This window comes from Pelodiscus sinensis, chromosome 3 (genome assembly GCF_049634645.1).
Source record: "Pelodiscus sinensis isolate JC-2024 chromosome 3, ASM4963464v1, whole genome shotgun sequence".
Taxonomy (NCBI): Eukaryota; Metazoa; Chordata; order Testudines; family Trionychidae; genus Pelodiscus; species Pelodiscus sinensis.
Window position 1 is genome coordinate 6,091,458 of NC_134713.1, and position 13,299 is coordinate 6,104,756.

The following is a 13,299-nucleotide window of genomic DNA, read 5'->3' on the forward strand; positions in this document are numbered from 1 at the left end:
AAATTAGCCGACTAAATGGATTCCTGGGTGGAGGATTGCTCCAGGCTCCCAGCCCATGGCGCTCCTGCTCCCGGCTCCTGTGCTGGGGCTAGGGCTGGCTACCGGCTCCCAGACCTTCACTGGGGCTGGCTGCCAGGGCTGGAGCCCATGGCAGGCTGCTCTGGGAAACTGGTTAACTGTTACCTGGTAAGCATGACCCAGTAAGAGTGATGCTTATTGGGTAACTGGTTACTTATTCACATCGTTAATACAGTAACATTCATTCTCCTAATGCTCTGACCTCCTCATAAGCATGTCTGGGCCCCCAGTTGGAGAAGTGCTGTGGAGAAATCACGTTTTTCATGGGTTGGTCACAGTATAAATAGAAAATTTCACAGATGTCAAACACACCTGCAGAAATTGCTATTTTTGCCGTGACCAACCTGCCAAAATTGTGTGATTTCTTTGCGATTTAAGTAGACCGCTCACACCCCCGTTACCTGAAGGCATTTTGCAGTGTGCTTACTGGGATACCTGTAGGCAACTGTGCCAGCTACTAGGAGCTTACTCACAGGTTTAGACACTGGAGTGCGTTTCACCAGGAGAGGGGATGTTGGTCCGTCCCCTGGTGTTATAGCCTACTCTCTTCAGAAAGTGCTGATGAGATGTTTAAACTTCCACTGATGACTGGCAGAGACAACTTCCTGCTCCACATCTTGTTCAAAGGCTGGTGAATAGAATGCTACAGAGATGCTTGAATTTTAGAATTCCTGTGTAAAAGCCTGCATGGTTTAACAGTTACTGTGATGATACTTTAGATACATAAAGAACAGCCCACTGCTATAATATTCTCCTGATGCTTCTATGTAGGGAAAATTGGTCTCTTCTCCCTCCTACAACTTGAAAGTTGCCACAGCAACAGTGGCATTTAAGGTTTTTTTTCACCAAATGAGTTCACCCACAACAAGTAGCTTTTCTGCGTTTTCCCTTTTGATTTGCAAAGAGGGGAGGAAATTAATTTGACCTTCACTGAAATACTTTTTTGAGTCTATTGAGAATTTTACCTGCCCTTTAATAAGCAAAGAGAACCCACCTGAGTGAGTCTGAATGTTTTACAAAATGATTCACTGCATTGAACTTGGTTTCTGCTCACTATTCATCTGCATGGCTCAGTGTGGCATATTTCTGTGACTTGCTTATAAAGTGATCCAGTAGATTTGTTGTAGCTGCTTTTGTACACAGATTTTGCACATGGGGGCACCTGGCACTGGCCACTGATGGAAGGGAGGATATTGGGCTAGATGAATCTTTGGTTTGATCCAGTCCAGCCGTTCTTATGATCTTTATTGTTTGTAGTTTTTCTTTCTTTTTCTTTTTTTCCTTAATTCAAACTTCCCCTTTTTGCCTTATAAAATCTCAGTCAGACCTTTGACATCTTGCCTCATATATTTCTCTTTGGTAACTTACCAAAAATGTTTATTGGACTCTTTACAGTGCACTCTGTTGAGTGGTTAATGTATGTTAATAGAACATCTCCTTTGAAATTCATATGGGAGTGGAGGAGGGGAGATCACACTTTTCAGATAGATGTCCTCTTTCACGTACCTCCAGGTCCCCGTCAAGTGCATTAGATCCCTGGAGCTAATTTAATTGGGTGCAGTTTAGTCCTTCCCTTGATGTAAGTGGGTCACTTCTTAGAACACAAGTTAGTTCAGCTTTCATTGAGACCAGTTACAAAAAGAGGATAAGAGAGAGCCTGGATAGACCCACCCAACAATTTTGCAGAAGCTGGAAATCAAATTTGCCCCTAGCCTATTCACATTAACATTTAACTGTTTGCTTGGATGATGTAGCTACTGTGACTTCATTGTCAGCTGTCTGATGGGAAAAAGACTGGGACTGTATGTACTCCTTAATTAACAGCCAATCCTTATCTCATCCCATAAAAGTTCCTGGGCAGTGCTGCCTATCTCCCTGAAAAGGCCTACCAGACACTTCTGACCTCTCATTTAGCAGAGAGCTCAACTTCATCTAAGCTGTATTGATTTGGCAAGCCTGTGGGGACCTGACCAAACATTTTATTCATTTTCTCCACACCATGAAGGTGCCCATAGTTGGGTAGTTGATTTTTTTCAAAATACAGATTCTTCTGCGAGATCTGCTGATCAGCTGAATCTGAAAGTTAACTCTCCTGCATGGCTGGCTTCTCAGCCCCTCTGTGCAGCAGTTTGGGGAGGTAGAGAGAATAGCAGGTTGTAGGAAGGTGTGAACCTCAGTCTAATGGAGGCACCAGGGAGCAGCCAGAATTCCAAAAGGGTGAGGGACATGATGATCCTCGTAGGTATGTGTGCAATTGTTAGTTGTTTACAGAAAGCTCAAGCCACAGGGAAGAGGACTAAGGAAAGTGCACACCAGTCAGGGCTAGCAGAAAAATGTAATATAGTTGGAATTGACTAAGGAAAAGAAACACATCTGTAAACCCCAGAACATCTGTGTAGTACATGAATAGAGCTTCCTATGGGCATATGCGCAGAGAGGAGGGTGTGTAGTTGACTGGATATTGGGATAGAATAACCTCTGTGCGGTAGCTGCGGACATATTGGGGTACTGCTAGCTGTGTGCTGGTCATAAGCATTTTGTACGTGTCCACTTTTAACAGAGGAGCTACCACGTTTTGCAGCCTTTAGCGTGTTCTTCTGCACAACACCCTCCAATGGCCAGACAGAACTTGACTAGATGCTTAGAGAATTTTCAGTCCCCAAACCCACCATATTGCTTTTAATTTTCCCTGCCTCTTTCCATCCTAGAGCTATAGCTCATAGCATTTTTCTTACTATCTGGAAATTGTTTGTTCTAATTCAGTTTCAAAATTATGGCCTGTTTGTGACCTCATTCATTCACGTCACATCAGCTTGTTAATTGCACTATTTTTAGACATTATTTTCTGAAATCATTAATTATTTTGGGTCCTTATGAAGATTGCAAGGAAGGTGATTTGACTATTTTTATAAGAACTGTTGTTTAGCAAATAGTGTGAGTGTATGTATATTTTGCTTACTAGTCTCTATAAGAGACTCTATTAGCTGTTAGCAGTATAAGGCCTAGAATGCACATTTGATCAGTTCTAATTCAATGCAGTAGCAGGGTTGTGATACAGAGAGGGGGGAGTGTGTGTCAGAGAGAGGGAATGAGTGAGAGACACACAGAGCAATTCATTATACTCTTTTCCTGCTCACAGTGTCTTTGGCACAGAAATATGTTTTAGTCTCCAGAGTGACTCTTAGGAGAGCCAAGTTACAGCCCAGCTGTTTGCAGTTTGTCCACATCTCAGAGCTTTGCAATAGGGAAAGAGTTCATGGGCAAGTGTTTGGCCCTCTCTTTTGGCTCTGATCTCGAGAAAGAGAGCTGCTGTTACCATGTGTTGGGATGACACCAATAGCCATACTGCTTTGCGCCCGAATCCTGCCACTGTTGATTCAAATTTTATTTTTAGTTGATTTCAGTGGACTTTGGGGTTCCTTTGTGTGTGAGGTTAGCACTGCTTTGCATCAGCTTGAACGCTGGCTTTTGGCAAGGCAAGTGACTCTGTAGGTTTTTAGTTCTGTGTTTGAAATAAGCAAGGAGTCTTGAGTGTTTTCTTTGAAAAAAATCTCTTCTTCTAGGAATGTATGACTTGAGTCTGCATCGTACTGCATCTTTCCTGGGCTTTCATTCTGTGGCTTGTTCCACATAAAAATAGTCCAGGGCACGTGAACCAAATCATCCTGCATTTTGCAGACATTCAGATTTCAGCTTTGGCCTGTCACTAAGCAGAAAAGTTTCTGGGGGCCTTTTAGAACCCACACAGCTATTTAGGGGAAGCTGTGGGAAAGTCATTAACCTAGGGTTTTGTTTTGTCACAGCAACGAAAAGCGACGCCGGGAGCAGGAGAACAAATACTTAGAGGAGCTGGCGGAGTTGCTGTCGGCAAACATTGGGGACATTGACACCCTGAGTGTCAAACCAGACAAATGCAAGATTCTAAAGAAGACGGTTGACCAGATCCAGCAGATGAAGAGACTGGAACAAGGTAAGACTTGAACTCTGTTGTGGTGAGCCTGGTGGGAAGACCATTCTCTGGTGGCATCTGCAGCATCGGTTTACAAACAATAACCATGACTGAGGCAATTCTCTTTTGGTACAGTTTTTTTTCCTCCCTCTTATTGTAAGACATTTCTATGCAAGAAAGTCTCATTTGTTCTTAAAGATTATTACTTTGTCGTAATATTCTGTGTGTGATGACGTCTTCATTTCCAGAACGATCCGTTAAATCTGCGCACACTAATGCTGAGTATTTAGCTGGTTTATCCTGGAAGTGCTTTACCAGCACTGAGCCCAATTCCAGCACACAGGAGTCATCCTTCCTCTCATGAGCATTCCCATTAATTTGAGCAGGACTATGAACAGAAGAATGGCCATACTGGGTCAGAACAAAGATCCATCCAGCCCAGTATCCTGTCTGCCGGCAGTGGCCAATACCAGGTGTCCCAGAGGGAGGGAACCGAACAGGTAATGATCAAGCGTTCTCTCTCTTGCCATCCATCTCCAGCCTCTGACAAACAGAGGCTAGGGACACCATTCCTACCCATACTGGCTAATAGCCATTAATGGACTTAACCTCCATGAATTTATCTAGTTCTCTCTTAAACCCTGTTATAGTCCTAGACATCACAACCGCCTCAGGCAAGGTGTTCCACAGATTGACTATGCGCTATGTGAAGAAGAACTGCCTTTTATTTGTTTTAAACCTGCTGCCCATTAATTTCATTTGGTGGCCCCTAGTTCTTGTATTATGGAAACAAGTAAATAACTTTTCCTTATTCACTTTCTTCACACCACTCATGATTTTATAACCTCTGTCACTGTGGTTCTCAACTGGTGGTCCATGGTGACTTTTTCGGTGATCCACAGGAACATTATCCAAAGTCACCCGGTGGGAGCAGGCACCGCCGTTAGGCTGTTTCATGCCGTGTTCACAAGCACGCAGTGTGTCATCCATAGCGTCACCTAGGACACAACCGCGTCGTGTTGCAACTTCCGTCTGAGGCTCTGAGCATCAGTGTAGCTTCTGCCATCGTGCTGTGCGTTTGCTGTGTCGTTCGTCCTGTGCTACATGTGCTGTTTTACAGGTGTGGTGTAGTTTGTTTATAATGGCAACGACAGGAAGAAATGTCAAGTGCAAGTATTCGGAGGATTACTGTGGTGTAGTGGGGGGCTGTCTGCTCTGTAACCTGGGGTCCCCCTGCGCTGTGATGTGAGATTTTTCACGGACTCATCCAAATGTTTATTAACCCAGACACCTAGGCTCAGCCTCCCAGGGAGAGAGACAAAGGCAGGGAGGCGGAGACCAACACCAGGTTTTGGGTGAAGGGGCAGTGGCTGGCTGGGGCTGAAACCATGAGGGAGACAGACTGAGGTTGCTGGTGCTGAGGGCTAGGGGTGATGGGCCCCTAACCCAAGGGGTTTGAAACACCCTGTCCCCGAATCCTGTAAACACACCACATCTATGCTGTGCTGTATCCTGGAGGAGCAATAAAACCTCGCTATTCTACTGCTGGCAGAATCTGTTCCTGCTACTACGGGGGTGCAGTGTCAGGGAACTCCGACACGTCATCACAACTACATCAAATTCGGCGTCACTTGTCAAGAAAAAGAAGGCGTGGATTTGCCACAATGTGGTGTTTGTTTCAGAATCTTGGGGAAAGACTCAATGAAGCCGGCTAAGCTGAAATTCCATCTCGAAAAGTGTCACCCCAACTTGTTGCAAAAGGATGAAGATTATTTTGGGTGGCGGTTATCAGGTCTGAAACGGCAGCGCCTCGACCCAACAAGCGCATTCTACAATAAGACAAGCAATGCTGTGCGCGCTTCCTACATTGTTGCATACAAAGTTGCACAGGCCAAGAAGCCTCATGCCATTGTAGAACAACTTGTGCTTCCCTGTGCAAAAGAGATGGTGCGGCTTGTTCTTGGCGAGGAAGCAGCAAGGAAGCTGACTGATATATCTGTCTCTAACAACACAATATCGAGACGGATAAATGAGATATCACAGAACATCAGTGAACAAGTTGTGGATGAAATAAGTCTACATTGTTTGCCATGCAATTGACCAATGTCTCATCGTGCTCTCAGCTATTGGTGTTCGCACGATATATGGTTGAGGGAGACTTCAAAGACGAGTTTCTTTTTTGTAAGATTCTTGATACCACCACAAAGGCTCAGGATGTGATGGAAATTGTTAACAATTTCTTTGAAGTACATGGTCTGGATTGGGTAAATCTTGTGGGTGTCACACTGATGGTGCACCTGCCATGCTGGGCTCAAGATCGGGCTTCCAAACGCTGGTGAAACAGCGTGCTCCAATGGTAACCGGAGTTCTTTGCTCCCTTCATAGGGAAGCTTTGGTGCCAAAAACATTGCCGGATCAACTGAACACCGTTTTGAAAGGGTTCGGCTCTGAACACCAGGCTGTTCAAAAGATTTTGCCTGGACATGGGTTCCGACTTTAATGTGTTGCTGTTCTATACTTCTGTACGGTGATTGTCAGTAGGGAACGTACTCAACAGAGTTTTTCAATTGAAAGAGGGAGTTGAATTTATTTCTCCAGGCTCAAGGGAAAGAGGAATTCTGAAATATGGTGACGCAGTCAAATTTAGAACTTGCGTATCTTGTTGATATTTTTGGAATCTTGAACAAACTGAATCTTCAGCTGCAAGGAAAAGGTGCAAATCTGTTCTCTCACCAAAGCATCATCAAGGCTTTTCTTGACAAATTGGAACTCTGGATCGTAAGAGTTGAAGGCAATAATTTGGTTCAATTTCCACATGTGGATGCCATGCTCAGAGAAGAGGAAGCCATTCGGATGCAAATTCTCAATCATTTACGGAAGCTATGAGACGAATTCCAACAATACTTTCTGGAGGTGGACAGGACAAAGGATGGATTATCTTTCATTGGGAATCCATTTACAACAGATGTTAATAGTGTTCCAGAGGATCTGCAGGAGGAATTCTTGGATCTGAAAAATGATTTTGTGGCTCAAGACGTGTACCAGCAGTCTACTATAAAGAAATTTTGGGCCAGCGTGACCGGGAGTTACCCAAATCTGTCAGCACACAAGTCAGATTTCTTTTGCCATTTTGCCTCAACTTATATGTATGAGACTGGATTTTCGTGTTTGTTGCACATTAAGTGCAAACAGAGGAATTGGCTTGCAGTGGAAAGCGATATTCGTTGTGAATTATCAAGTACCACTCCAAACATTGAAAAGCTTGTCAGTGAGAAGAGAATCTAAAAATCTGTTAGAAATAAATTTAAAACCAAAATGTTCAATGTCTGCTCTTTATCATGTCTCAAAAAGAAGGTAGTCCATGAAAATTTTTTGATTGACATGCTAGTCCGTGGACTGAAACGAGTTGAAAACCACTGCTCTGTCATATCTCCCCTCAGTCTCCTCTTTTCCAAGCTGAAAATCTCTCTTAATCTCCCCTGTGACGTTTACAAGATCAGGCTTGTTAACTAATGACTTTCTGATGTCACTGTGAGGTGGGTACACATTCAGTAATCCCATTTTAAAGACAGATAGGGTGAGAGGCTGAGGGCCTGGCTTTTGGAGCTGAGATTAGATTTTAGAATTATTTCCAGGCTCCCAGCAATTTGTATTGCTAGACCAGGCTTCTCCTATGTGACTTTAAGCAAGGAGTAAGCATCAGAAATGGTAAGCTTGTTAAAGACCAACTTCTGTGCCAGTGGCCCTAGTTGTTTCAAGAGAGGAAGGAGACATTCATAATGCTTCTCTGAATAGAATGCTTTATCCAAGCTTTCCACATGACATCAATTGGTCTTTAAAGAGAAAAGGGGGTGTTTCTATGTCAGTTTGCCAATAAATAAAAACTTTGCTTAGCATCCCAAGGAGTTTAGAAGGTCTAGGGCCATGGAGCAGTGAGTTAGCTGTTATAGCATAGGATAGGATTGGGAGTCAGGAGATATGGGTTTGCTGCCCACTTTTGCCATATGCTCACGCTGTGTGGCCCGGAGCGATTAATTTAACTTCCTCTCACAGGGTTTCCCATCTGTAAAATGAATCTAAGTATTACTAATCCATCTATTACTGATGTGCCTGGGCACCATATACAAAAGTAAGAGAAGCATCATTTCTGGCTGAAAAAGGCCTACCTCACCTTCATTTTATTGACAGGTAATTCTCCTATCCTTCACCTTTGTGAGGCTCAATTTATTGGTTGAAAAGCTCTTTGGGGTCCTCAGATGAAAGACACTTGAAGCATTCTTTCAGGGTTGGAAGTTGACCCCTTTGCAGATTTCCAGCCCAAAGTATATGCACCACCTAAATCCAAAGGGTTTACAGAACTTGGCATGGGTGCCACATATAGAACCTACAAGTATGTGTTATAGGTCCCCTTCAGTGCCACTCTGCAGAAGACATGAGTTTCTATAGTTGTCAGCTGTGCTCACTCTGTAGCACCTCATGCATTTTTCTCTGGACGTATCCAGTATGGGCAACCATCACACAATTGTTGACATGTCCCTTTACCCAGGGGTGAATTTTCCCCATTAGCAACAGTGTAAGACAGGCTTGCCCAAGTTTCAGCCATTTCCTTTTCCCAGTACTCATGCTGGACATTTTTAGAATTAAATAACGTTGCCTTGTAACAGATATTAAAGATTTCGTAAATATCCTATTTGGCTTGTGCCTAACTTCTATCCTTGTAGTTCTTCGGACAGTACACCATTTGAAGCTATATGTGCAGGAGTTGTTGGCATGGATTCTCCTTCCGCACTATTATTTCAAGTGTGTAAATGCAGACTGCAGGCTCCATAGAGTTAAAGGGGAGGGAGGCAGTTGTGAAACATTCATCTATGATTAAGTGTTTTGTGTGTTACTTCGCTGTAGTGTCATCATGAAGAAGCAGAGAGACTGTTTTCAGATTTCATTCACGTTATGGCTGAAATCTGAAAAGAATTTCATAGTGTGTAAGTACTTAAGAGGTTCTTAGTTACTGGCACTTCAGTATTCATTAGTTTTCTTGACATTGCACAGCAGGGCTGAACATTAACTAGGACAAGCACTACTTAAAATATTGTTCCTTGAGCTTTGCTCTGTATTACCAGCTTATTTGGTACAGCACCACACTGCTGAAGAAATACAATCCCCCCTCTGCGTTTTCTTAGTATTTCATTGCAGAGGCGTTGAGCATGAGAACGTGACTGGGAGATGTTGAAATTCCAATACATTTGTGCTGGGGTCAAGAGATGCTTTTTCAATCATTGTATTTGTATTGATTGTTACACATGTGTTGTTTGTTTCCTTATCTCCTTTCTGTTCACCCCATAGCTTTATTTCCATATAGCCCCCGTCAAAAAATTGCTTTGGTGTCAGCTGATTAGGTTCTGGTTTTGCTTCGGAAGCAGTGCTAATGGCGTAGAGCCAAAGAACTTATGTGGGGCTCTGTTTAGAGCAAGGAAAGCCAAAGCTCTGCCTGAGGAAAAGGGTCACATACATCTTGTGAGTACAGTAAACTTCCGATAATCTGGCACCTTTAGGACCCAGGGGGTGCCGGATTATCAGATATGCTGGACTATCTGAAGGGGGGGCTATGAGGGGTCTGGGGGGGGCGATGCCACCCCAGACCTCTCATAGCCCCCCCTTCCGATAGTCCGGCTCTGCCCCAGGCGTCCCTGATTCAGCCGCTGCTGGTCAGTTTCAGCAGCGGCTGAATCGGGGATGCCTGGGGCAGAGCAGCTGGAGTGCTGCCAGGTTCGTCGGGTAGCACCGACCCTTGGCGCTGTGAGACCAACCCGGCAGCACCCCAGCTGCTCTTGGGGACGCCTGGGGCAGAGCAGCTTTGCTGCTGCCGGGTTGGTCTCGCAGCGCCAAGGGTCGGCGCTACCCTACGAACCTGGCAGCACTCCAGCTGCTCTGCCCCTGGCTTCCTGGAGTCAGCCGCTGGTCAGTTTCAGCAGCGCCTGAATCAGGACGCCTGGGACAGAGCAGCTGGGGCGCTGCTGGGTTGGTCCCTGCAGTGCCGCACCTCGGCGCTGAGGGGACCAACCCAGCAGCACCCCAGCTGCTCTGTCCCAGGTGTCCCCAAGTCAGCCGCTGCTGAAACTGATCAGGGGCTGATTCCAGGAAGCCGGAGCAGAGCAGCTCTGCCTTTGGCTTCCTGGAGTCAGCCGCTGGTCAGTTTCAGCAGCGGCTGAATCGGGGACAGCTGGGGTGCTGCCGGGTTAGTCCCACAGCCCTGAGGAGCAGCGCTATGGGACCTACCTGGCAGCTCTCCAGCTGCTCTGCCCCAGGCTTCCCCGATTCAGCCGCTGGTCAGTTTTAGCAGTGGCTGAATCGGGGAAGCCAGGGGCAGAGCAGCTCCAATGGTCCGGCTGCCCGGAGCACTTCCGGGTTCCTGATGGTGCTGGACCATCAGATGCCGGACCATCGGAGTTTTACTGTACATCTAGCGTAGCTCACGACAGCACCCAGGAGCTCGGTCAAAGTGCTCACAAGCACACAGCCCTTGGTGCCACGGCTATGCGGCAGCAGCCAAGAGCACCGTTAAGGCCACAGGGCTAGGGGAGGGAATGAGACTTGATGCTTATGCAAAATAGTGGAGTATCTTATGTCAGAATGGTGCAAGGACTACATTGGTTGAGGCAAATCATCAACTTGATGTGTTGCAATGTATTGGACAGATGAACATCCATCTGTAATCATGATGGAGCCCAATGAGTTAATATGTTAATATGAGTGTGTTGCGTGCACATGCTCTCTTGAATGAAAAGCTGCACATTTGTGGTATCAAGACATTTAAGTGGAGCATACCCACTTGGCAGTGGTGAGATGTTAAGGAATTAATTAGTTTTACAACACCCACGTCTGAGAGAGAGGGAAGAGAATGTGTGAGCGTTTGTTATGCGCTCTTCATTCCAGTGCTGCTGCTCCTAGTGCACTGCAATGAGTTTTGGTTAACACAAGAATTCCAAATCCCAGTCCCACATGCAGGTGTTCAAATGGACATGGAGGGATGTAAAGCGTGCTTTGTGTTGCAATCTCTATATATAGATATGTGTATATGGGCAAGACAGGGCACATTTCTAAAAAACCAAACATGCACCTAAAAGATCATCTGAACATCAGTTGGCTATCTGTTAGGAAGCCCACTTGTGAAATTTAACCTGTGTGCCAGCAAAGACCAGAGTATGATAAGGGTGCTAGGCCACATACCTGGTAATATTTTTGGTGAATAGCACAACACTAACACAGGGAAATACACAAACCTTAATCCGTTTTATTGTTGTAGTACTCAATTTAAAAAAAAAATCCCAACAAATGACAATAATCTGCCCAATAGGGAACATAATTGATAGGGAAAGGAGAAACGTTACATCGAGCCTGCAAACAGGGCAGCAGAGGTGGAGGGAAGCTAAATTAAAAAGTAGGGGACAAAATCCTTTTAAATTGTTAGAAAATTCCTAAATGAAAGCCTGTGCGGAGTGCAGAGCACTTACCAGAGTTCTCTGCAGATTGTGAAGTTATGGGAGCCAGCAGGTGTAAGCTCATAATGAATGGAAACAATCTACAATTCAGCCTCTTGTTGCCAAGTGTTCACTCATAGTGAACGGTTCTCCCACTGTCAGCCTTTAAGAGATTGCCTCCCCTGAAATTTTAGAGGTCACATCTCCACGATTCTTCCTCCCCCAAATCATCTTCGTCTCTGCAGGATCTTACTACTTTTTGTCCGACAAAATGGTGGAGGAGCCAAAAGGAGGCAGGAAATCTTGTAAATGCATTACATAGATCAGCTAAGCCCTCCCTCCCATCCCCCAGCTCGCCTGTCGGCCGTTATTTAAAGTATGAAGCAAATGCTTTTAGAAAAGATTCCTAGGTTTGGACACTTTCCAATGTTAGTAATGTACAGTTGGCAGAACAAGCAGTTTGCGGCTGTGGCAACAACCTGAAATTCATCTGCCAAGACAGCAATAAATGCAGCAGAGGAAGGGCCCAGATAGTTAATTTTTCAGCACTCATTTGGCCCTCAAAAGTTTTTAGATTTTTAAGTTAGTGAAATGTTTTGAATGCTGCTTTTCAGGCCTTCAGGAGTGCTTGAGTGAAGTCCCCTGAACAAGGACAAGAACAAAAGCTCACCTCAGTCTGTTGGGCCACACATAACATTGGAGCAAAGAGGGAAAAAAATAATCGAATCCAGATGTCTTGTTGAACATAATATTTTTAATAGGCTTAGCAGGGATTGATTCAGAAGTCTGGAGTTTCCATCCCTAAGAATGTAGGAAACGTGTACTATAATATGAGTTTAGTCTTGGGGAGATTTTCGTTGGATGAATGTGGGACCACACAGTGGTCACATTGCCCAGTGCTATGCAGAAACACTCCCAAGAGTCGGAATGATGGACCCCTGAAAGAACTTTGATAGCATTGCTGCACTTGTCAAATGTTGATCAACCCATTAAGGTTCTGGGTCCCTCATAGGTCCAACACAGAGATCCATAGAATCACAGAAGATTAGGTCGGAAGAGACCTCAGAAGGTTATTTAGTCCAGCCCCTGCTCAATGCAGGAACAATCCCAAATAAGTCATCACAGCCAGGGTTTTGTCTTTCCACTTCTCTTTAAATGAGTTTGCTAGATAAGGTATCAATGCTTGAGAGAGTAATCCTTAAAACCTGAGCTAGAGGGGCAGGATTTACATCCAAGAGGGTCCTGCATTGGAGATTTAATCAGTCTTTATTTTGCAAATCAACTGGGAGGGGAGGAAGAGATGACTTAATGTCAGTGAGGCACTGTTTTGCTGTACAGTAGAAATTATGTTTTATAATGTTTTATCCATATTACTTCTGCCCTCTTGGTGTTTACAACCTTCAAATGTTTGCTGATTGCGCTCATATCCTTGCTTACCCACACTGCTGTAGACAGCTTCATCCTTATTTAATTTTCCGTCACAAATCCAACCCCAATGATTTAAGTGCTCTTTCTGAGCTCCCATCAATTTGTCAATATCTTTCTGGCAGCTAGATGCCTAGGACTGAACATATTGTTCCAGGTGAGGTCACCCTACAGCCAAATAAATGTAAGCAGGGGAATGGTCCCGCTATTGTGGGGAACTTTCCTGGCTTCTATACTACTCCGGTGAAATGGACCAGCGAAAGATCTGAATCCCTGCTCCCACTTCTTTTCCCCAAAAGCCTCTCTGACCCTGAGGGCTCCCCTTCCACTCTCCTGCCTAGCAGAGTCCTCGAAATCCCAACAAGGCTG

At 44.9% G+C, this 13,299-nt stretch overlaps 1 protein-coding gene across 8 annotated transcripts in view; it reads left to right on the top strand.

The window, feature by feature from the left end:
• The window catches only part of NCOA1 (nuclear receptor coactivator 1), a 346,176-nt gene that overhangs the window by 210,146 nt on the left and 122,731 nt on the right, over nucleotides 1-13,299 (top strand). For all 8 annotated transcript variants that reach the window (XM_075923291.1, XM_075923289.1, XM_075923293.1 and 5 more), the window contains one exon: nucleotides 3,882-4,048. In XM_075923291.1, coding sequence (XP_075779406.1) covers nucleotides 3,882-4,048 — 167 coding nt within the window. The remainder of the gene's footprint in view (nucleotides 1-3,881; nucleotides 4,049-13,299) is intronic.